At 53.5% G+C, this 23,184-nt stretch overlaps 9 protein-coding genes across 9 annotated transcripts; 5 read left to right on the plus strand and 4 right to left on the minus strand.

The window, feature by feature from the left end:
* Positions 1–449: 449 nt before the first annotated feature.
* On the plus strand, positions 450–1,162 carry echA (enoyl-CoA hydratase echA; the record flags this gene model as incomplete). Its single annotated transcript, XM_001208850.1, has 4 exons — positions 450–597; positions 677–814; positions 872–1,031; positions 1,144–1,162. 4 exons carry the CDS (start codon positions 450–452, stop codon positions 1,160–1,162), a joined length of 465 nt encoding a protein of 154 aa, XP_001208850.1.
* A 552-nt stretch (positions 1,163–1,714) lies between these two features.
* ATEG_01486 (putative MFS alpha-glucoside transporter) lies at positions 1,715–3,543 on the minus strand (the record flags this gene model as incomplete). The annotated part of the gene is made up of 3 exons (XM_001208851.1): positions 1,715–2,799; positions 2,855–3,155; positions 3,211–3,543. The coding sequence occupies 3 exons, from the start codon at positions 3,541–3,543 to the stop codon at positions 1,715–1,717; spliced, it is 1,719 nt and encodes a 572-aa protein (XP_001208851.1).
* Positions 3,544–6,558: 3,015 nt separating this feature from the next.
* On the plus strand, positions 6,559–8,123 carry fgaCat (catalase easC; the record flags this gene model as incomplete). Its single annotated transcript, XM_001208852.1, has 2 exons — positions 6,559–6,580; positions 6,643–8,123. The coding sequence occupies 2 exons, from the start codon at positions 6,559–6,561 to the stop codon at positions 8,121–8,123; spliced, it is 1,503 nt and encodes a 500-aa protein (XP_001208852.1).
* A 435-nt stretch (positions 8,124–8,558) lies between these two features.
* On the minus strand, positions 8,559–10,460 carry atg15 (triglyceride lipase ATG15; the record flags this gene model as incomplete). Its single annotated transcript, XM_001208853.1, has 2 exons — positions 8,559–10,190; positions 10,251–10,460. 2 exons carry the CDS (start codon positions 10,458–10,460, stop codon positions 8,559–8,561), a joined length of 1,842 nt encoding a protein of 613 aa, XP_001208853.1.
* Positions 10,461–10,959: 499 nt separating this feature from the next.
* ATEG_01489 (VPS9 domain-containing protein) lies at positions 10,960–13,127 on the plus strand (the record flags this gene model as incomplete). Its single annotated transcript, XM_001208854.1, has 3 exons — positions 10,960–11,228; positions 11,284–12,491; positions 12,670–13,127. 3 exons carry the CDS (start codon positions 10,960–10,962, stop codon positions 13,125–13,127), a joined length of 1,935 nt encoding a protein of 644 aa, XP_001208854.1.
* Positions 13,128–13,915: 788 nt separating this feature from the next.
* On the minus strand, positions 13,916–15,412 carry ATEG_01490 (uncharacterized protein; the record flags this gene model as incomplete). Its single annotated transcript, XM_001208855.1, has 1 exon — positions 13,916–15,412. The coding sequence occupies one exon, from the start codon at positions 15,410–15,412 to the stop codon at positions 13,916–13,918; it is 1,497 nt and encodes a 498-aa protein (XP_001208855.1).
* A 417-nt stretch (positions 15,413–15,829) lies between these two features.
* On the minus strand, positions 15,830–17,146 carry ATEG_01491 (uncharacterized protein; the record flags this gene model as incomplete). Its single annotated transcript, XM_001208856.1, has 1 exon — positions 15,830–17,146. The coding sequence occupies one exon, from the start codon at positions 17,144–17,146 to the stop codon at positions 15,830–15,832; it is 1,317 nt and encodes a 438-aa protein (XP_001208856.1).
* A 1,084-nt stretch (positions 17,147–18,230) lies between these two features.
* On the plus strand, positions 18,231–20,854 carry ATEG_01492 (uncharacterized protein; the record flags this gene model as incomplete). Its single annotated transcript, XM_001208857.1, has 3 exons — positions 18,231–20,354; positions 20,407–20,682; positions 20,738–20,854. 3 exons carry the CDS (start codon positions 18,231–18,233, stop codon positions 20,852–20,854), a joined length of 2,517 nt encoding a protein of 838 aa, XP_001208857.1.
* Positions 20,855–21,637: 783 nt separating this feature from the next.
* On the plus strand, positions 21,638–22,392 carry ATEG_01493 (phosphoribosylglycinamide formyltransferase; the record flags this gene model as incomplete). The annotated part of the gene is made up of 2 exons (XM_001208858.1): positions 21,638–22,048; positions 22,129–22,392. The coding sequence occupies 2 exons, from the start codon at positions 21,638–21,640 to the stop codon at positions 22,390–22,392; spliced, it is 675 nt and encodes a 224-aa protein (XP_001208858.1).
* Positions 22,393–23,184: the final 792 nt, after the last annotated feature.

Raw genomic sequence — 23,184 nt, forward strand, 5'->3', positions numbered from 1 at the left:
AAGACATTCAGTATAAGGCTCTGTGCAGAGGTCCAGCCCAGGTATTGCAAAGGACTGAGAATTGGAGGTATTGTATTCAGCTCAGAGGGCATTCATCTGCTACGGAGTACTTGAGTCGCCGCGAGCGGAAGGATAAGAGCAACAATATAGGTCATCAAGACAAACCAGTGTGCCAATGCTTCATGCTATCTGCGGCCTTTCCTTATTATATGGAATCTACTGCAATGAGAGCTTCGGCATTGAATTACTTACTAGGTATAAACTAGGTATAAACGGAGGACTGGAAGGCAACAGTCACGTGCGCGCCTTGCCTCGGAACAGAGCGGTTGTTTTCGGCTGCGGGGAGCGTCATAAACATCCCCCCATCCATGGGGTACTAACTTCACCATCAACTTCCCTCTGCATCCTCCCTCCCATCTGTACGTCGTCAATTGACTACTTCTGCCATCATGTTCGCCCGACAGTGCTCCCGTCTCGTCTCCTCCCGCACCGCCGTCCCCTTGACCTCTTTCCTCTCCCGCGCGAGACCCTATTCTTCCGCTACCTCGGCATACGAGCATATCCTCACCTCCACCCCGAAACCCGGCGTTGGACTGAGTGAGTTTCCTTTTGTTGCCGCACACTTCTCAGGAATAAGAAGGCCGCAAGCCGCATACTTACACACTCTACTCTGCAGTCACATTGAACCGCCCGAAAGCCCTCAACGCCCTGTCCAGTCCCCTCTTCACCGAAATCAACGATGCACTCTCCAAATACGACGCCGACAAGGACATCGGCGCCATCGTCATCACCGGCAGTGAAAAGGCCTTTGCCGGTACGCACATCCCTCCGCTCATAATTACAATTATAAGGTCAAACTAAACCCCCGCAGCCGGCGCCGACATCAAAGAAATGGCCCCCCTGACCTTCTCCGCCGCCTACTCGAACAACTTTATCGCGCCCTGGTCACACCTCGCCAACAACATCCGCAAGCCCGTCATCGCCGCCGTGTCCGGCTACGCCCTCGGCGGCGGCTGCGAGCTCGCCCTCATGTGCGACATCATCTACTGCACCGCGTCGGCTACTTTCGGCCAGCCCGAGATCAAGCTCGGCGTCATCCCCGGCGCCGGCGGCTCGCAGCGTCTGACCCGCGCCGTCGGCAAGAGCAAGGCGATGGAGTTGATTCTCACCGGAAAGAACTTCAGCGGCAAAGAGGCCGGCGAGTGGGGCGTCGCTGCGAAGGTTGTCGACGGCGGAAAGGACGAGCTCCTCGAGGAGGCCCTCAAGACGGCCGAGACGATTGCTGGGTACAGTCGTGTGGCGGTCGTCGCGGGCAAGGAGGTTGTCAACAAGAGCCAGGAGCTCTCGCTGAGGGAGGGTGTGGAGTATGAGAGACGCCTGTTCCATGGGTTGTTTGGAAGTAAGGATCAGAAGATCGGTATGTTTCTTTCCTCCCCTGCGCTGATATGATGGTTGGGCGGTGCTGATCTTCTTGTGTACAGGTATGACTGCGTTTGCCGAGAAGAAGAAGCCCGAGTGGTCGCATGAGTAGGGTATTCGTAGATTTGGATAGATACCTAGGAGCCAGGTTAATGAGAATGTCTATACTCTCTGTCTGATGTCAGTAAGCACAGCACTTCATGGCGTAACAGCGTCACTCATATTAGTAAGATTATGTACATGATATTAAGATATGTCCAGTAGTAATAGTACACTCGCCAGTGCGATGGGATGATCATGAATATTGCACCTTCTCCGACTGCGACGCATCCATCACAGCCGGCTTCTGGGACTGATACTGCTGGAAGGCGCTGCTCTCGATGGTCTCATCGAAGACATCGACCTGCGTGTCCGCAAACTTGCGAGCGCTGACCTTGCGCTCGAAGAGCAGGTCCAGCTCGGCAAAGGTGCGCCCCTTGGGTTCCGGCACGCGGAAGAACGTATATACAATGCAGAGGAAGCAGATGCCGCCCCAGAAGAAACCGGCGTAGTTGCCCCAGTTCCAGGCGCCGGGGTTGAGCATGTACGGGGTCAAGACGCCGCAGATAATGGCGACGACGTTGTACAGGCAGCGGCCGAGGACGACGGTCTTGATCTGCAGGCGGCGCGTGGAGAGCTCGGCGACGAGCGAGTACGCCACGGTGCCGACGCTCAGCTGGTAGAACAGAGCCCAGACGATCATCATGGAGCCGGTGGCGAGGGAGGCCTGGTCGCGGTGGGCGTGCGGCACCAGGCCCAGGAAGCCCATGACGAGCAGCATGACGCAGAGCCCGCACAGTCCGTAGAGGTACAGGGTGCGGCGGCCCAGGCCCACGGTCATGAGGAACCAGGCGCCGAACACGCCGACCATGTTGATGCCATACTGGCCCATGGCAAAGGCGTAGGCCTTGCTGGCGTCGAGGCCGGCCTGCTCGAGGAAGTAGGTCGAGTAGTTGGAGAAGGAGTTGCCGCTGAGGTTCTGGATCGCCCAGACCATGCAGACGATCTCAGTGCGCCGCCTGTCGGTGCCCTTGAAGCAGTCCCAGTAGCTCGCGCCGGTCGTGATCTGCTTCTCCAACGCGGTGGTGTGCACCATCATGGCGATGGTCTCGTCGGCGTCAAAGTCTGTGTCGCGGTTGACGCTGGTCAAGCGGAGCAAGGCCTTTTTGGCGTCCTCCGTGCGGCCTCGTCGCACGAGCCACCATGGCGATTCCGGCGCCATTAAGATGCCGATGAACAAGGGCAGCGGCCACATCCATTGCAGACCGTAGGGGATTCGGTAGGCCCACTGGTCGTCGCGGTTGATCATGGACTTGATCACGCCGACACCAATCAACTGACCTATGTGCATGTTAGCGTCTAAAGTTGCACTAGTTGTCTGGTAGTTGGTACTGACCAAGACCCCAGCAGAAGTTGACGTAGGTGGTGAGATAGCCACGCAGCGCCACGGGGCAAACTTCGGAGGCATAGGTGATGGTCAGCGTTTGGAAGACGCCCCAGGGAATACCGGCGAGGATTTCGGCGGCCAGGAGGGCCTGGACGTTGGGGGCGGTGAAAAAGATGGCGATCCAGGCGGTGAGGAGAACCAAACAGGCCATGATGGTGTAGCGATATCCGAACCGTTCCGAAGCCCAACCATTAAACAAGAGACCGATAATTTCTCCGACATAGGCGCCGTTGCTTAAACCTGCTTGCCACTGTTCTAGGGTTAATCACAGGTCAAGATTGCGGGTTGAAGGAATTGAAACATACGCGAGCCGGGACTTGGTAGGATCCATCGGGCAGTAGTTCACCATACTTCCGGTTGAACGGGGGGAATGCGTAGAAATTGTTGACCAAGCTGATATCGTAACCTTCCATGGCAATGCAAGTCGAGATCAGAACGCTCCACGCAACGGCCTTGGGGTAGAGCTTGATGCCCTGTAACAGGGTCATCCGCTGCTCCTTGTCGGTAGCGGCTTTTGCATTCTGGACGATCTTCGCAACCGAACTGGCCGAGCTTTGTCGGGGTTGCGAGTCGGCCGGAGGGGCTTGCGTCGTGGGTTCGACCGACGCAATGGCGTCCTGCGCCTTTCCGGAAGCCATCAGCGTAGGAGTTGGGCCCGTGGACGCAAAGATACCAAGGACGGGAGAGGACAGGTAAAGAGGGGGCACACGAGGTGGTGAGAGGGACGAGGATGGAGGGCAAAGAGACTGAGCGGGTGGGACAGAAAATTTATGGCCCAGCGGGGCGGTCTTGCCAGGGCCCTCTTTTTTTTCACCCCCACTTCTCCTGGATGGTCAGGAACAGCGTCAACACACAATGAGAAGGCCAGGAAGTGTCTAGAATCCGAATGAAGAGGCTAGAGCAGAGGAGATCTCGTGGAGGTGGAAAGAGGAACGTCCACGACGGATTGCGGATTGCGGATTGCGGGGAAGAATGGGGGTGGGAATGGTTACATCCGGTGTGTCACGGGCTACAGCAGATCAGCCAAGCCTTTAGCCGGTCCTCACGCATTCTCGATTCTCTTGTCGGACGGTTCCCTGTGTCCTTTCGGCTTAGTGAGGGCTTGCTAGAGATCAATCGGGTCTGGTGTCAACCTTCCAGGCCCCCTTTTGATCCTTTGGATCCTTTTGGCCATGTCTGGGTCAGGTTCCTTGATCACGCCGAATGTTTTCGAAGGGAAAAGATTTTCTCTTCCTTCTCCCTAGTGCGGAGCCGGATAGAACTTGTTCTGCGATAGATGGGTTGGTTGACTTGAGGTTGAATTAGGGTTTCCATACTCACGTCCACGCATCCCCTTGCATATCTGTGCATCCATCTCGCTGGAATGTCTCCATCCACAACACAAGAGCCCCTATCCTCCCAGCTCGTCATATAAAATCCCTGTTTAATACTAGATTGAATAGCAGGCTTTTCGTGGGCAATACTTTATGAACGACTGCATTGCAGAGGCTGATGTAGGATAAGCCACCTTGTACCGACAGTCAACCATTGGCCAAGCACTCTGTTTTCCAGTCGATCTGGTAAGCCACAACCCAATTTAAACTACCTCTTTCAAAGTCCTCCAATATACGAGGGGTGTAGAATAGACTTACTGATTGTAACAGTCAGCCCTATCGGCCTGCAAGAAGCGCACTGTAAACCGGATCATTCTGACGCCATTCAGCACAGTAAACACTTTTCTACCAAACCTGCCAGTATATCACGCCGAAATCCTAGAAGCTTTATGACTCTGACTACTTCAAATTGTTCCCTCTGTGTTATCTATGCCTCCATCTGTTAGTGAGGTGTCCGATGCTGGTAGTCCCTCATGTTTGGTTTGCATCTGAACTATCAATTCCTTCACGTCAAGGTAGAAACAGAGGTTGACACTGGACTTTTCTTCCGCCGGGGAAGGACTTTCCTGCAAACAACCTGATTTTCAAACAGACAATCGCTGCAGATAGGAAGAGTAAATAGGCTCCACGATCATTCCGGACTTGGAGGTCTTAGCATGACTCTGAGTGTGACCTAGAGCTGTCAAACGTGCTCGATTTAAGGTAGTAGCATCTTATTAAGTCTTTGTTGATCTGCCGATACTCTAAACCGAGTCATATATTTACCAACTACATCTCAGCTGATCGGTTGAGACTCCTGCGACAACCTGAAGCACAAGGCATGAAATCAGTCAAAAAAAAGGGTCCCCTGCACTTATTCCAGCATTATACGAATACAGAGGGATTCAAGAATTTAGGTACTCGTCTCCCTCCTCAATCTTACTGACCTTACTCCCACTTTCATATCTATCTGCAACCGCCGGCAGTCCGCTTCGGAGGGCGGAGCTTTCCGCCGAGGGCCCCGCCGAACATAACAAGGAGGACGCGAAAGGGACGGTGGCTGATAATACATCTAGTGTATGGAAGGATGTTGTAGTTAAATTAGAGAGACTAGCTTCCTCGGTCAGTCGAACATGTTGGAAGATGTGACTCTGGGCCGATCTTTCAGCATCCGATGCAGCATCACCCTGCGGAATGGCTTTCCGTGGACATAGAGAACACCCGCCGGTTCCGGATCAATTCCGAAGTCAGAGGTTTGGCTAAGCCAAGTCTCTCGGAAAGTCGGCCTGTACATACTCCGTACTGAGTAGCTTCATGTCCACCCGGGACTGGAATCAGCAGGTGAGGTTGACTTGTAATTGTATCATTTCAGTTAGGGGGTTGGGGGCAGAGTGCAATGCCACGAAAAGCCCCAGTCCTGATTTTACGTCTCCTCTGTATCAGGGATTGAATGCCCCAAGACAGAATAGAAGTGAGAGATCTAGAGAAGAGAGAGCCCGCCATTGGTTTCCCGAAAGAGGCAAAACTTGCGCCGGGCCCCATTGTAGTCCTCCCCGCGAGAAGAGCAATAGTGAATGGCCCTAATGAGGCTGAAATGGTAAGCGTCAGGCTCCGAAAATTCTAGAAGAGTTGTCTGGGCTGGTCCACTGACTAAGGATCAGCTGGCAATCAAGATCGGTGTTATGATTGAAAGAAATGAGATTCATCAATGCTGGACAGCCTGAGGCACGCATGACGGGGATCCGCGGTGAGGAGGATCGGGATTGGCCGTGTCTGACAAAGAACTGGGTTTGATTGGCTGTTGGGATTAAGGTGCGGGGTGTTGGGATACAGCTTCATTCTACTTGAGCGTTTCATGGGTTTCTCCCACAGTTCGAATAGTAGTATCCATATTTGAGACTTCGCTCTCTTCACAACTCCAAGAATCGACATATGCTCTACTTCTACCTACTTACGTATTTTCAGAAATCCATTTTGGGAAGTCTATCCAGAGGTGCTCTGATTGGCTGTCTGTGGATCCATGAGATCATCATCCGGGAAAATTAACATTACTATTGGACGAGAGGAGGGTATATTCTTTTTCTTCTTTTTTTCCGGACCCACAATTCTTGATGGGAGAAATAGAATTATGGAAGGTACTTCCAGGTACACCTCGATCAGGATTATTACTATTATTCTTGTTACTACCGAGTATTATCATCAGTCCTCTATTTAATCCCCGCATCCCCTCCCCCAACTGCTCCGTCCTTCTTCCTCTTCTCATCTCCACACCTCTACTCATCCCACTAAACCACCGCCATCATGGCCAAAGACGACGAGCCCAGTATGTCCATCTTCACTGACGCTCCCTACGTATCCTTTCTAACTCCAATTCCCTTCCTCTAGAGACCTACCGCTACAACGAAACCCCCACCTACACTACCTCCAATGGGTGCCCCGTCTTTGACCCTCAGGCCGCCCAGCGGATTGGTCGTAATGGTCCTCTGCTCCTTCAGGACTTCCACCTGATCGATCTGTTGGCCCACTTTGACCGCGAGAGAATCCCCGAGCGTGTCGTCCACGCCAAGGGTGCCGGTGCCTACGGTGAATTCGAGGTCACCGACGACATCAGTGACATCACCACCATTGACATGCTCAAGGGTGTTGGCAAGAAGACCAAGACCTTTGTGCGCTTCTCTACCGTCGGTGGTGAGAAGGGTTCCCCCGACAGTGCCCGTGATCCCCGTGGCTTCGCCGTCAAGTTCTACACCGAGCAGGGCAACTGGGACTGGGTCTTCAACAACACCCCCGTCTTCTTCCTTCGCGACCCGGCCAAGTTCCCCATCTTCATCCACACTCAGAAGCGTAACCCCCAGACCAACCTGAAGGATGCCACCATGTTCTGGGATTATCTCTCCACCCACCACGAGGCCGTCCATCAGATCATGCACCTCTTCAGTGACCGTGGTACGCCTTACTCCTACCGCCACATGAACGGCTACTCCGGCCACACCTACAAGTGGATCAAGCCGGACGGCACTTTCAACTACGTTCAGATCCATCTCAAGACCGACCAAGGAAACAAGACCTTCAACAACGAGGAGGCCACCCGCCTGGCTGCCGAGAACCCCGACTGGCACACCGAGGATCTGTTCAACGCAATTGAGCGCGGCGAGTACCCCTCCTGGACCTGTTACGTGCAGGTCCTCAGCCCCGAGCAGGCCGAGAAGTTCCGTTGGAATGTCTTCGACCTGACCAAGGTGTGGCCGCAGAGCGAGGTTCCACTGCGTCGCTTTGGCCGCTTCACCCTGAACAAGAACCCTCAGAACTACTTCGCCGAGGTCGAGCAGGCTGCCTTCTCTCCTTCCCACATGGTTCCCGGTGTTGAGCCCTCCGCCGACCCCGTGCTGCAGTCCCGCCTCTTCTCCTACCCCGATACCCACCGTCACCGTCTGGGCGGCAACTACGAACAGATCCCGGTGAACTGCCCTCTCCGCGCCTTCAACCCCACTCACCGTGATGGTTACATGAACGTTCACGGCAACTACGGTGCCAACCCCAACTACCCCTCTACCTTCCGTCCCATCCGCTACGAGCCCGTCAAGGCCAGCCAGGAACACGAGAAGTGGGCTGGCTCCGTGGTCGTCGAGCAGCTGCCCGTCACCAGTGAAGATTATGTTCAGGCCAACGGTCTCTGGCAGGTCCTGGGCCGTCAGCCCGGCCAGCAGGATGCCTTCGTTCACAACGTCTCTGTCCACCTCTGCGGCGCCCACGAGCGTGTCCGCAAGGCGACATACGACATGTTCCGTCGAGTCAACCCTGATCTCGGTGCTCGCATTGAGAAGGCTACTGAGGCCAACGTCAGCGCCGCCCGTGCTCGCTTGTAAACTAAATATACTTTTGCATTTGATAGCCTGCTTTTGATAAACAATCACGCATGAACTGATGAATGTGAAGTGATCTTCGACTACAAGTATGGTTTTCGGGCATATACGATATCCAAGGTGTACGGTATATTGCAGTTTATATAAACGTTCTGGCTTTAGTATGGAGCATAATACAAATAATCTAAGTCAATGAAAGGCTTCCAAATTCTACCTAGACACACAATTCCGACAAAAGAGAGATCAGTAATATCCAAAACGCCAAAGCCTGCACCCGCTTGGAAAACAGATAGTGATAAGAATTCGTAGACGGTCATATGCATGGTTGTAAGGAGGTTGAATCTGATAACGAGGGTGGCTGGATCTTTTCATTCTAGTTCGAAAAAGACGCAGGCCCGGATACGGGTTTCAGACCAGAAAAAGGTGCCAACAGTGGTATTAGGGCGGCGTGGTAATAGGGTGGTCACTGGTAGTTTTGGGATCCCAACAGCCCCAGAAAAAGCCCGGACTCTCGCACGAGGTTGTGTCACCTGGCGGAGGCGTTTGGGTAGGCGTCGACGTAGGGCTGGTAGGATCGCGACATCCAAACCATCCAGGATGAGCACAAGTCGTGGAGGTCATGAGAGGTAAGGTTGTGGTGAGGGATGGTTCCGGTGTCGCAGTTGTACTTGTCGTGGGGTCTTTGCAGCCAAACCAGCCAGGGGTTTTGCATGTGGTCGTCGACGTGCTAGTAGTGCTCGTACTGGTGGCAGTTGTCGTAGTGCTTTCGTCAAGGCAGCCCCACCAACCGGGAGTCTTGCAAGTTGAGGTACTTGTTGAAGGGGGAGTTGTAGTCGTTGTCGTTGTCGTCGTGGTCGTGGTGGTGTGCTCAGAGCCGTTGCTGCGAAAGAACTTCCACAGTTCGCAATCGTAACATTCTTCCTCCGGGGCACATTGGGGCACATCGTCGTAGACCTCAAGGACATCGCTTATTACGGCTTTGATACGGTGCGTCCCAATTGCCACACGCCAGCCCTTGTCATCCACAGTGTCATATACACACATTTGGCCAGTGTGGCACGCAGACTCCATCGCATACCCGCCCCAGGTGCAGACGGAGCTCACTCCATTGCAGGTCCCCATGTAGACAGGATCCGCTGTGTGCCCAAAATGGTAGGCACCTGTGTATCGGCGCGATTGAGGCAATCTTGGATCATGGCCTGGAGGACTCGGGAGACCCAGCCGGGCTGCAGGGAGAGCTTCGGGAACTGCCTCAAAGGTCACTGCCGGTAGGCCATATGTCAGGCCGAGCAAACTGGTCATTGCGCCGCCCAAAGAATGACCTGTCAACCACACATTTGCATCCGGGTATAGCTCTGTGACGTTCGAGTATAGGTCGAGGGCAGCACGGTAATAGCGGTTCTCATCGTTCATAGCTTCAATTATGCAGGTCAAATTGGCAGTGAATGCCGATTTCTGGCAGTCGCAGACTTGACGCCACAAGTACGAGCCTCCTTGCCCGCAACAACAGCTGAAATACAGGTTGTCGTTCAACTTGTCATTCGTGGTTGTTCCAGCGCCATCAAAGAGTGCCGGCGAAGTTCCTTTCAAGGATATGACAATAGTGCTATTCGTCTTGTCCGCATAAATATGACCTCTTAGACCATCCGTCTGCCAACCGAAACTCGATGAATAATTGAATCGACCGTGGATATCCTGCCAATCCTCGGTGTCGGGCTCCTGGATGTAGTCGTTTGCCGTCATTTTTGCGAAAGTCAGAACGCTATTCTTGTCGGTGACATCAGGCCCAGCCAAAGTATCCATAACCCAGTCGGACTCCGACAGCACAGATGCCGATCCGCTCATCCTCGCAGCAAGCAAGTGTTCCTCAATGACCGAAGGGCGTCGATCGGCAAGTCGCTGGATGGTGACGGGATGGGATGAAGCGATCAGTGGAGTGTCGAATTCAGCGGCTTCCTTATCAGTACCATCTTCAGACAGGACCCAAAGTTGAGTGTGGGGTTGGATATCTAATCGTCGGTGAAGGTCAGGGTGCTGATAAGTTCCGCGGTGGAAGATGTGACGCAGTGTCTAGGCCGATAAGCATCAGTATTGGATATGAGGAGGTGCAGGAGCCCACAGGTAACGTACAAATTCATGTGTTCCAGATAACGAGGAGAGGTCCTCTAAGGGGATCTGAGGCGAGAGAAAAGGAGACGAATCGTAAGGACGGGAGTATATAGATGGAGGCGCTGAGGCGGAGACGGACACGGGAAGCAACAGCGAAGCCCCCAGAAGGAGCGTTGAGAAGCCCATCTCTCTCATCCGACGCTTCTTCTGATGGCCTTGGTGTGATTTCATGATGAGGACAGACAGAAAGAGAAGAGTCAAGTGAGGGAGGGATGTGCTGGGGACAAGGGATTCCGAGGCGATGCTTATCAGGCGGCGGTGACGCAGTGCGGAGGCCCCACGTGACTTTATCGGAGTTAACGCGTGACAGTGACTCCGATGTCGTACGCGGTCCCACGTTATCCTCGAGAAAGATGATACCACCTTGACTAACTACTCCCTCTGCTTCCTCCCACCTGACATCGCCCCTCCAGGCCTCGATTGAACGGTCGACATTCGCAACAATGCTCCCCTCAGACGCCTAACGCATTCCCGAGCTGCCGAATACTTCCCCTCGTCCATCAAGCCGTTTCCCCATCCGTGACGTGATCTGCAAAAGCCGGATCACCTGAACTCCGCCGCGGTTCGGGTAGTTGAGTAAATCGCTGTGAGAAACAGAATCATGTCGCCCAGTGCTTCCGACAATGGCCCAGGAAAGCCAACCTTACATTCGGTTCGCTCATTTCCCAGAATGGACAGCTCCGACCCAAGCCCCTTTTCTCGTTCCAGGTCAAAGACGGTTCAGTCAGTTGCAATAACGGAGAGCGTGGACCCAGATGCCCTCCCTATACCGTTGTCTGGAGCCGACGAGGGTCAAGATGTCGGCCCCGACGTGTTTGAAAAGACCAGCACCCCCGACTTGGACGATAGTCAGCAGGGCGAGGAAGTCTCGGTACTGTCACGGCATGCTCAGGAACAAGAGGAAGAGTTGCCTATTGAGCTGATCAGTCTGACTGACCGGTGAGGATCTGTCTTCTGTGGATGTTCCTGAAATAACGCTAATCTCGCTATCCAGATTTGTCAAGTCCCTCGGTGCTAAAGTACACTCCTCACCGCCAACCATCGAAAAGATATCCAATCGCTTCCAAGAATTCTATGTACGAGCGGAATCGCACATCGCTACGCATATTTCTGCTTTAGCCTCGCGGATAAACCGCGATCCTTCACCGTATCGTCCCTTACAATCAAAATCCAAGAATGATCCAGAGAATAGCACCCCCAGCCGACAAATGCTTACAGCATCCGAGGTTACAGAGAAGAGGCTAGCGCGAAAACAACTGGCGTCAAAGCGCGTGGCTTTGGAAGAAGCGGTGGAGCGCAGAGCGTGCGAGAGTATCTATGATAAGATATGGCGGCACAAAAGCACGCTTGACGAAGTCAGAGATGAAAAGTTGCGCTCGAAAACAGCAGCTCTGCTTTTGGTTGGGATCAATCTGAAGGATCTCGGAATCGAAATTGATCTGGATGCGATCGACGAGGAAAAACGGAAAGCAGCGGATGAATGTCTCTCTGTTGCACGGGACTGTCTTGCCAACATGGATAAAGAGAAATATCCTCTTGGAAAGCTTCAACACCTTGCTGCTGCTCACAAGGCGATAGTTGATGCGTTGACAAAGCTATTCCCCTCATCTTCCTCTGCCGATGAGATCTTACCAACCTTGATCTACTCTCTTATCACATGTCCCCCGGAAGGCATCAATATCATCAGCAATCTACTTTTCATACAGCGGTTCCGGTCGTCGAGTAAAATCGATGGGGAAACCGCATACTGCTTGACTAATCTGGAGGCAGCAATCAGCTTCTTGGAAAACGTTGATCTCTCTGAGCTTCGTGCGGATGAACTCCAAGAAGGGCAACTTAAAAGCGCTGGCGACGACACAATTGGCTCTGTCGAGAAGCCCGAATCTCTTCAACCGCCCAAAGAGCTGCCCGTTTCATCAGTCACGCCGACAGAATCCTCTGCAGCGGAGATTTCCATGCCAACCGGAAAAGATGCTGCATCCGAGACATTGCCTAGGACTCAACTATCCAGCACGCCTCAGCAGCGATTGAACAGCCTGTTTCAGCCTCCATCAAAAGTGCTTGGTGCTGCTAACGATGCTGTGCGTAACACCGCGGACCAAGGACTCAAAAACATCGGCGCGACATTGGATAGCAGTTTCAATTTCCTCTTTGGCCGTCTCAAGGAATTACAGTCTGGCCAGTTGCCTGGCAGTGAAGGGGGTAAGCCAGTTCTACCAAAGACGCTAGCGGAAGCCCGACGGTTGGTCACGTCTCCCGTTTCTGCAGATCCGAACAAGCATGTCCAGGATGACGGGGTAGCAAGAGACCCAGCCCTCAATGATCGGCCTCACTTGAGGGAGAATTGGCTCTAAGGCTGAAGATACATTCTTGGGTCTAGTCAGCGGTCAAAGAACCCCTCGTGACCGAAGTGTGGACAGTGCCAGGACTCAAAGCAGCTCCAGAAAATCCGTGAAAGACGAGCCGGTCGCTGGTTTACCCCAGGGTACCCCAGCTGGCTCTTCATCCTTTGTTCCTGCACCATTAGAATCGATGCGGAACTTTGGAAATACCCTCAACCCGCTGAACCATATTCCAGGAATGATCCGGAACTTCGGGCGTGGGACGCCTGACACTCCCGGAGGGACCCCATCGCCTTCTTCGGAGAGGAAAGCATCCTTCACTTCGAGAGAGGTTCCGTCAAACGTGCTGTCTTCATCCCAAATTAATCCTCCTATCCAACGCTTCCTCCAGATGCAGGATGCCAATGACCTCACTCTCCGTGATGTGTCCCTCTTACTTGAAGACTACAAGCGGATTTCGGCTGCCTTGCTCAAGCAACCCTTCCTTCGGAAATGAATCCATCTTTTGCATCTCCTCAAGAAGATCTAATTTGTATCCGTTCATGGTGCTGTATATATCTTACTGGAGCGTCCAGCCTTCCTGTTTCATGTATAGCATGGCGTACAGGAATATCAGGTAGCATACTCGGTGTTAACAATACAATCAACAGGTCCGGATGGCACTGAAGTTTCGCTGGTGAAATTGTTGAAATCAATCTTAGCAAGAATAACATTCCTCCGAGTCAGGCTCGCTGCCTGCACACTTAAGAGCAGGCCCTTAGCATATTGTAAGTGGGATTGAAGTACTGGCCTCGCCCAGTTCGCTCGGTTTCTCGTCCATGGTGAGCAAGGCTTTGAATTGGGACTCCGAGGCCAACGGGTTGCAAGACTCAGCTTTATAGGCGGCGTTGACTTGAGATAGAGTGCTGTCTATTCATCGGGGAAGTGCCGTAACTGGCAGTCGTGGTAGTGGTGACGCTGTTTTTTGCCGCTTAGGATGGTGGGTTTGATATTGGACGCACGTAGGTTGACTTGTTTTGCATCTTCATAACTCGGTGGGTGGCGTTTTGTCGTGTTGGTGAAAAGGTGAGGAGATATATATGGTAGTCCCGGGCCATGCAAAGACGCCTAATCTACTATAAAACTATATTAGTATCATAATCATGACCCGATAAGGCCTATCATCACTTGGCATTGTTTGGAACACAACCGAAACACGTCATGAGTCGAAGAATCAAGTACACGGAAGAATTGAAAACACAGGAGGATTGCATCTGCAATCTCAATTTGCTGAATCAAGGACATCTATGAAGGGGTTCGTCCGCGTAAAACCTCCACGCCACCGCTTCTCATGTCCTCCAGTTTCTTAGATACCTCGGCAGACTGTTCTTGAACAGCTTCATGCCGTCGTCTAATCTCAGCTTCGAACACCGCAGCGGTTGTGCGCCGAGCTTGGCGTAGGTCCTTCATCTTCGTGAGCAGGTTGCTGAACTGCTCGATAAGCTGATCACCGCATTCTTCCCACTCCTCAACCGACAAGTTGGAAAAGTATGCGCGACGGTCTTCTTCGGAAAGTCGCAGGAGCTGAGAGATTCTGTCGGCCCCGGAGCTAGGTACTTCTTGGGCTAGACCCGACGTGACGGCTGCTGACGGCGTGCGGTCAAACGGTTCCGCTTGCAGATCCGCGAATGATTTCTGGTACAGGACTTCAGGGGGGTAATCGGCTTCCAGCTGGCGCTTTCTGGGTGACGAATGCTCGGGGCTGATTCGTCTGACAGAGTCGCGCCGAGCGAACGGATCATTGATGGGATCATCGTCAAGATCATCAAAATGGGTGATGTCAAAAGCAGAGAGTGCTGCCATGTTGTCTGTGCCGTAGTTATGTCCAAATAATCCGACATCCTCCCCGCTATCGTGCGGGTCGGCGACGGTTACATTTGGCTTATTATAATGAGCTCGGGAACCAGACGACCGCCGGGTGGGCGTCAAGTCGTATTTGTCAAGGAGGGAAGGTTTAGGAGGACTGAAGCGCGTCCTTGGAGTTGCGCTCATACTGTGTGGGAGAGTGACTTTCCTGGGTGGAGCGATAGGGAGCGCTTGGGTAGTCGACGCTTTCACGTCAGACAGTGACGAGCGTTTGTAGGTCGGGATCTTAGATGGCTCCTCTTGAGCCGGAGATGCGCCTGTCCTCGCATGGGGCCTCCTGCTCGCATTCCAGAAATTCTGCAGACGCTTGCTCAGAGGTTCCTCGGACCCGCGGCCTTTGGGGCGGAGGTCGGAGACGTTGAGATCTTCCGATGCTTCGTCGTCAGCAGCCACTGATGTTCGTTGGCTTGCATCGTCAAAGTCAGAAGAACCAAAGCCAGCTGCCTTGAATGCCTTGTCCCCGAGGTTGTCGTACCAGTTAGGGCCGTAGGACCGCCGGGTTTGCTCGAAGTGCGCTGTCTCTGTAGGAGCTTGGTGGGCTGTCATACTGGACGAGGGTCGGTATGGAATATCGTCGACGCCCATCACACTTGTCGCCGCGATAGTCGAGTCGTCGATGCCTTCTACATCTGTATCGAACATGTCTCTGCGCTGGGAGGTTTCACGAGCGGCGTCCAACCTCTCCGGATTGGCTCCATCGTGGTCCAGCTGGGCCTGTCGGTTGGGCGGTAAAGGCAGAGGCGCAGCCAGTTTCGTTGTAGGCACCTCCACCCTTGCCTGCTCAGCTAGGTTTTGGCGGGACCGGATTTGGGCATCTCTTGTAGGAGGCCGACGTTGGCCTGCTTCCTTGGAATGTACATAATCTCCGACCCCCATGGTAGTCGGATCGGGGTGGGGAACCGCCTAGGCGATCAAAACATAGGTCTCTTAGAAATGATTAATGGCTTGGAAGCCGCTAGGCGACAAGGAAGCCAACGGAATGATCGTCCGAACGTCGGGTTGAGTTCTGAGTATGGGTAAGTTTGCTCATCCAGTCAACGCGTTGGTATACGCGACCCTGCGACGAGGTCACGTGAGACTACTACTGTCCAAGATAGACGGCCCCAGTCATGATCCGGCGATTTATATCATGCGCTCTTTCTTTAAATCATGATAGATCGATGTGAGACTACCCTGATGATAACTTTTAAATGCACAAGGCCAAAGACTAGTTGAAGCTCGGTGTGGTAAGACGTATATATCGAGCCTTATATTTGCTTCATCTCCAACGATATACATTATACCCCCCTCTTTTTATTCAACCTCCTTGTCGTCAATGTGCAAATCCCTGAAAGTAGAAGACATTCCTTTGTTCCGTTTCTTCGCCTTCTCGAAAAATTCCCGTGCTTTTCCCAACTCGGATTGTCGTTTATCGATGGCAAGCCGTAACTCTCGTCTACTTTGAATGGAATCATGTAAGTCGGTCTCCATCCGGTCAAGATCATCAGAATCGACATCATAGCCCTGGGAATTTGGCACAGAAGAGATGAAGAGGTCGGCGATCCAGAGTGCAATCATGCCTCTCAACTCCAACAATTCCGGAGAGTCTGAATATGGCGGCGATACGAGCAGTTCATCCAATCTGCCTGCGATTTTTTGTGCTTCCCCCAGTTCGGATTTCCTCACTCCAGCAAGAAGCCCTTGCTTCCGGTGGCTTGACACCCCGTGGTGCCCTTCAGAATCCGTTGCAGTACCCTCGTCTTCTGACATCGCTTCTGGGGAAGATTCATGATTATTCTCGATGGTTTGGCGGGCAACAACGCTCTCCTCTTGAACCACATACACCCACAGGCTAAACATAGCGGGGTAAAACTGTAATGAACATACTGAATCCGGAGACGTCTTCCGAAAGGGGTGTTGAACCATAAGCCGTTCGTAGTATTCCTTAGCGTCCTCGAACCCCTTCCGAGTGAAATAAAGCCGCGGTGAATCTGTCGAGTGAGATTCACCAACCTGCGCAGCAGAGCCCAGAGCATTATCTGCAATCTGGCGACCTTTCCGCAATAGAATTTCCGCTCCGATGCCCCATCGACTTTCGGTACGAACATCTACCGGGACACCATGGAATCCTTCGCGAAGGATCAGTCCCCAAGCCCTTCCTGCGCGGATGTAGTCCCTCTGCAAAAGACAGCGATGTAAGATGGACGAGAGAACAGCCAGGTGCTGGATGCGAAGGTTTCCCTGCTGGGCCGCTGACTGAGGGGGGTAGATTGGGGATGACAAGGAAGACAATCCTTGGAAGATATCCTGCTTTCTCACGCGGAGAGAGGATGTGTCTTCTTTCGCTGGAGCATGGGGGAAAAGGCCTCCAGGGATTTCCCTATCGAAAGAAAGACCCGCAATGCGATACTGGTGAGCTTCTTCTGGTGATAGAGTTAGAGATGGCGCCGGCGGGGCTGCCTCGGATGCAGCGTCAGTGGTTTCACCATCGAGGTCATCGTTGTCGTCGCCCCAGTCATTGTCGGTCTTTTTTCGTTTCTTCGGCTCGTATTTAGCGACGCGCACGCTAGGAGGCTGCTGCCATGACGGAAGCGGCAAGGAAAAGACGGACGCCGAGGGGACGGATGCCATGAACACCGGGGTGGTCGGCAGCAGATAATCGTACTAGCTGGAGAAGGGAAGCGCTATCCATGAAGGGACTGATACATTGTGGATTCAGGAGAGCTCCATGCCGGGATTGGGAAGTCCCCCAAGTGTATGGTTGGTTGGTGAATGTGAAAAGAACAAGACAGACCGACGAAAATAGATGCGTCCGTTTCCATCCACGCCTGAAACCGCCAAGCCGTCCCGACTAGTCCCGACTGGGAACAAACCAAACTTCCCCCCCGTTATCATTCACCACTTTCAATCAGTCAGTAATCCACCATCGTCATCATCCATCTTCTTCCTCCTTCTCTCTCACTCTCTATCTTGCCATCACCAACCTCTCACCACTATTTCCTCCCTCCCGTCTTCCTCTCCCTTCCACAACCGATCTGCCTCCCGCCTCTCTTTATTGACGCACGTTTCCCCCCAGCAGTCGTGGGGTACATATTGCCCCCGAATCGAACCTCACTATATCTGCCCCCCCGATTACCTCGTTCATTCAGTCTTCCCGAGGTTCGAACGCGCCCTGGGTCTGGTCATCCTATTGGTCTCGGAGCACTTGTTATTCCTGAAGACTGTCTAGTCTCCGGCCCATCCGAGATCAGAAGGGGATCTCCCGTCAGACACCTCTGCAGTACTTCCGAGCAAGGTTGTGGCCTAGATTCAGCTTCCCCTACACCCGAGTCTGCCACGACAATATCAATCCTGGTCATAACAGGGGATACCTGGTCGGAGGGACTGGTTCTATGTCGTTGAGGTAAAACCGTTCAATGGTACGTCGTCTTTGGTGGTCATTTGTCTCAAGGACAGTCCAAACCCAGCTTGTTTCGCGACCGGTGCGCTGTACCGTGTCGCAAGATCGTCTCGTTTACGAATTATTTGATCAAGCCATTTGGGCTTTCACTTTTCGATTATTAATTCTACCGCTTCCATGCTCTTCTATACTCTTGAAGTGCTTTCTCGTTCGTCTGACTAATGTGAATCTCTACCTTTAGTCATCCACTTGTTGATGGCAATAGGGGTGCTTTGAGATCCTATCGCCACTGATCGATCTGACGTCTCTGCTACTATGGGACAGTCGTCTTCCACGCAAAGAGACCAGCGCTACGACACCTCTCCAGACCTCCAGACCTCTTCCCACGAACGGCGCCGTCAACTCCCCAGGGATGAAACCATGAATGAAAGACAGGATTTCGAGCAGACCGGGGAATCTGGGCCGCATTCAGGTTCAGACATGAACGGTGGTGGGCTTCATGGCTCTCCGCCCAGTCAACTGAACCCCGCGGCGCCAGAGTGGCAACCGACAAACGTGCCAGCTAGAGAGCAGCCAGTGGATACGACATCTATGGACAACAACACCCACACAAATGGAACGCACTACGAACCAGATCAGCGCGAGCACCGGTCTGCAATATTTGCCCGCATGGCCGCGAGGAGACAGTCCACGATGTCGCGGTTGGGCTCTAGAATCCTTCCAAATTCTGTCATCCGTGGGCTTCTCAGTAGCGAGGAGGAAACCCCAGCCGAAGGTCACGCGCATCGGCACGGAATAGTATCCAGAACCATCCCGAGGTCTGAAGTTGCCCACAGCAGCAGTCGCTTCAACCCTTTGGCTTCTCTCGGTGCGAGCGGAATTCCCCGGCGGCGTCGCTCCACTCGCGGACCCTATTTCATTCCACGCAGTGAACCTGGTTTGATCCCCGACACCCACGCAGAGCATGGTTCTGATGCTGCGAGAGGATCGTGGCGGAGAAGCGCTCGTCTTCATCGTGTCCGGAACTCTTTGTCGGGACCAATCGCTCAGATGTTTGGCCAACCGTCAGGGCAGGCGGGAAATATGCAGGAGCCAGCGCCTTTGGGTTCCATGCCCCCCTATACGCCGTTCCTTCCACATCCGGGACCCATGGATACCCGCATGGATTTCGACGAGCCTCACGAATTGGACTCTGTGGAACCAGCAATAGGAGCCACACGCCCAGCGTCGCCTATGTCGTCACACTCTACCCAAGGACCAGCCGGTTTGCGACAGTTTCCCAGTCTGTTACGAGCGCGGCCGACACGATCTTTGCAGCGGGAGGAACAGACACCGCTTTCGCGCGTTCTTCAGCTGGCTGCGACTGCCATCGCTGCACAACTTTCTGGATCGGCTGCTCCGGTCATGCCTAACATTCAGTCTCTCGGAAATGATGGTCTTGATGGTTCGCTAGAGAATTTTATCCAGAGCCTCCAGCATGCTACCTCTGCACAGACATCCCCGAATGAAACGTCAGCGACCCCAAGTGAGACTGGCCCGACGGCTCCCGTCAACTTCCTGCGTGTTTTCCGTTTCGCGAATTCCGACAGCCCGCGACCCGCTGGCTTGAATCGCACATCGACAGAGTCTGAGGACCTGGACAGCGGTACCACGGACGGCACTCCTACTGAAAATACCTCGAACGGTCCCGAAGGCCGCACCGTGACTCTCGTCGTGGTGGGAGTGAGGTCCGTTCCTCCAGGAAACGGGCCTCCCAACGGTGAAAATGTTCAGCCCGTCGGTGGACATGGCCTCGATGCCCTACTTCGGCTGCCATTCTTGTCACCAGGGAACCTGGCGCGAAATGAAGAAGCAGCGCCTAGAATCCCATCACGTACCGATGGCCTGCCTCGATTTGCAACACATCGACCCCAGGCAGGACAATCGAACACAATGCCTCCCAATGAGGACATGCCCCAGCAGCAGGGAATCCAGAGCCCGTCAAGGCGTTTGTCTGATGTCGGAAGCCGGGGTCCTCCTTCCTCGCTTCCTTCCATCCTCTCAGAAAGCCCACCTGGCCCTAACCCTCCCCCATCCACTCCAGCGGAGCCGGGCTTGTCAGCTGTATCCTCCGGTGCTTCGACCCCTAGCCGGAGGCCATCCTCTGCTTCGGTGATGTCACCAACCCCTCTGCCACAGCTGGACGAGAACGGACCCATGCAGCCTACAATGGAACCCGCTGATAGCAGTATTCCGTTGAGCTCAGCTCATCGGAGGCACAGGAGTGACTCCGAATTTGCACGCCATCGTGATCTAGGCTCAGGGGCTGTTAGACGCAACGGGGTTGTCGAACCTGACAACGCACCGCCTCCTGTCGGTAGAAGCTGGTTGATTTATGTCGTGGGAACGAACCTCTCAGAAAACCATCCGGCATTTGCCACACCAAGTCTCTTTACTGACGTATGACTACCCTTTGGCTTGTGAGATAGAATTTGACTAACATTTGCGCCAGAATCCAACTTATGAAGACATGATCTTACTCTCGTCCCTCCTCGGCCCAGTGAAGCCCCCCGTTGCGAGTGAGCAAGATCTCCACTCTGCCGGTGGACTGTATCGACTCGTGGAATATGCTGGCTCTTTGGTTGCAGAATCGGCGGATGGTGCTGGCACCATTCCGATCCCTGATGGGGACCGTTGCTTGATTTGTCTCAGTGACTATGAAGCTGCAGAAGAACTGCGCCAGCTAACCAAGTGCAAGCATGTTTTCCACCGGGACTGTATCGACCAGGTACGTTCATCGCTCATGACTTTGTACGTCAGACAAGTTTGGCTGACCTTGTTAGTGGTTGACTACGGGCCGAAATTCTTGCCCTCTTTGCAGAGGCCAGGGTGTAGCAGAGACTTCAAATTCGAATCCCGATCCAATGTCGAGCGCACCGAACAACGCCACTGCAGCCTGACGACCTGTATGGCCCTCAACTCCCATGGCATAAATTCCCTTGCATCACTTGTCACTTTCATCCAATGCCTTTACTGGCTCTGAATATTCTGCGGCTTAGCATGAAGCGTATTTACTAGTCTTGACGAATTTGTCTTATTTTCTCTTGTTCCCAAGGATATCCCCTCCAGCATTTTTCCCTTTCATTGTGAATTCTTCTGGGCTGTTGATATCAGGCTTTTATGGTATGACCAAGATTTGCTGGTTCGGTGACGTGCCAACGGACAGAATGGGTACTGAACTTCCATGACCGGTGCGAGGATTGGGCTGGAAGGACATCTTATCCGGCAGATGGCAGTGCTGTTACCATGTGACATAGCTTGTTATTGGATACTTCAGTCTTGTTACTTCTGATGAGTGTTTTAATCTACTATTTTCTACTGAGCGTGAGCATCGTAGTATATTCTGCCCCGCGGCTCCGCCCCGCTCTCCGCGACCGAGCGGTGACTAAGCGCCTTTTTTCACCCCGCCGTTCATCAAAATCGGTGGATTGGAAATATCGCTTGGTGTTGGAAGCTCCAATTCTCCTGGGCCAATTCAAAGCGTCCCATAGTTTTCAGAACCCTGTTGGTCTCGTCTGGGCTTTCAATTCCAACCCCCAAATTGCGTGGATCCACCTCCGAGAAGGTCGCGAGAAAATTTCACCCACGGCTGTTCTCCCCGCGACGTCATAAGTTGGTTTGGCAGCTGCCTTTTCTACGATCACTCATTTGTACAGAAGTCCGACCGTGACGAAGAACCCGCCATGGACTCTCCGATCCGACTCACCGTCCTCATATCCGGCAATGGCTCGAACCTGCAAGCAGTGATTGACAAGACCCGCGCGGGGCAGTTGCCCACGAACATCATCCGGGTGATATCGAACCGCAAAGATGCCTACGGTCTGGAACGCGCACGGCAGGCCAACATCCCGACGCAGTACCACAATCTGGTGAAGTATAAGAAGCAGCATCCTGCGACGCCCGAGGGCGTGCAGGCCGCGCGCGAGGAATATGATGCGGAGCTGGCCCGGTTGGTCCTGGCCGATCAACCGGAGATGGTGGCTTGCTTGGGCTTCATGCACGTCCTGTCGCCGCGGTTCTTGGAGCCGTTGGAGGCGGCTAATGTGAAGATCATTAACCTGCACCCTGCGTTGCCGGGGGCCTTCAATGGGGCTGTACGTTGCTTTTTTCTCTTTCCTTGTGTCGTGTTTGCGTTTGGTGTCGCGGGACGTTGGCTAATCGGGTGCATGGATAGAACGCAATTGAGCGCGCTCATGCCGCCTGGCAGGAGGGCAAGATCGACAAGACCGGCGTCATGATCCATAAGGTGATCTCGGAGGTGGATATGGGCACGCCGATTCTGGTGCGCGAGATCCCATTCGTCAAGGGCGAGGACGAGGACCTCCATGCGTTCGAGGAGAAGGTGCATGCGATCGAGTGGGGGGTGGTCATTGAGGGCGTGCAGCTTACGGTCCAGGAGATCCGCGAAGAGAAGCAACGCGCTTCCACGAGCGCTTGAGGGTCTGGGGCGGACAAAGAGCGGTCTGATACGGATGATACGTGAGACGCAATCATGGGTGGGCTGCAGGGCGTCTAAAGGGTTGATGGGATGACGATTTACGATTTCACACATATCTACTTCACCTACCTCCTAGCAATCAATCTACGGCAGCTGTCTGGAGGAGCTGCGTGGGGGACAAAGGCGGTATGCGTGTCTTCCCCGGGCTGGACCGAATGACTGCTAATTCAGCTCGAGAACCAGGCCTTTGAGTCGGACTATTGAAGCAATGCATGCATCGATGAGTTTCAAAATCACCATGTCTCCGACTGGGTGACCAGAAGAAATTTTTAGCCAGCCAGCCTCTAGAAATGCCTAGGGACATCCCTGTTGATGGACTACCTACTGGATATCAGTATCAACAAAGCAAGACGCAGCTTGGGATCCTCCCTGGAGCTGTGCCTACAGAGCTCCTATGAAATCCGTCCATCGCATTCGGATCACATCATTCTTAGTTGGTTGGGGGCTGGGCCCGTAGGCAAAACTGGCTGCATGACCGATCCGTATAAGATTCACGCCGCAAGCCACCCACAGGAATTCAACGTCGTGAGCAAATCAGCGGCCGATCAATCCGACCAGAAAGTGGAAAGACATGCGGTCTTCTCCTCCGCGGGAGACTAACTATGTACTCTCCGGCGCAAAGCCCGATGATAGGAAGACAATTTCTCCCTCTCCCCAATAACGGTCGTCGTGCATATGAGCTAAAGTAGGGGAAGTTTAATAGTGGCAACGATGTGACCTGAGTCCACGATC

This window comes from Aspergillus terreus, genomic scaffold (genome assembly GCF_000149615.1).
Source record: "Aspergillus terreus NIH2624 scaffold_2 genomic scaffold, whole genome shotgun sequence".
Classification (NCBI taxonomy): Eukaryota; Fungi; Ascomycota; class Eurotiomycetes; order Eurotiales; family Aspergillaceae; genus Aspergillus; species Aspergillus terreus.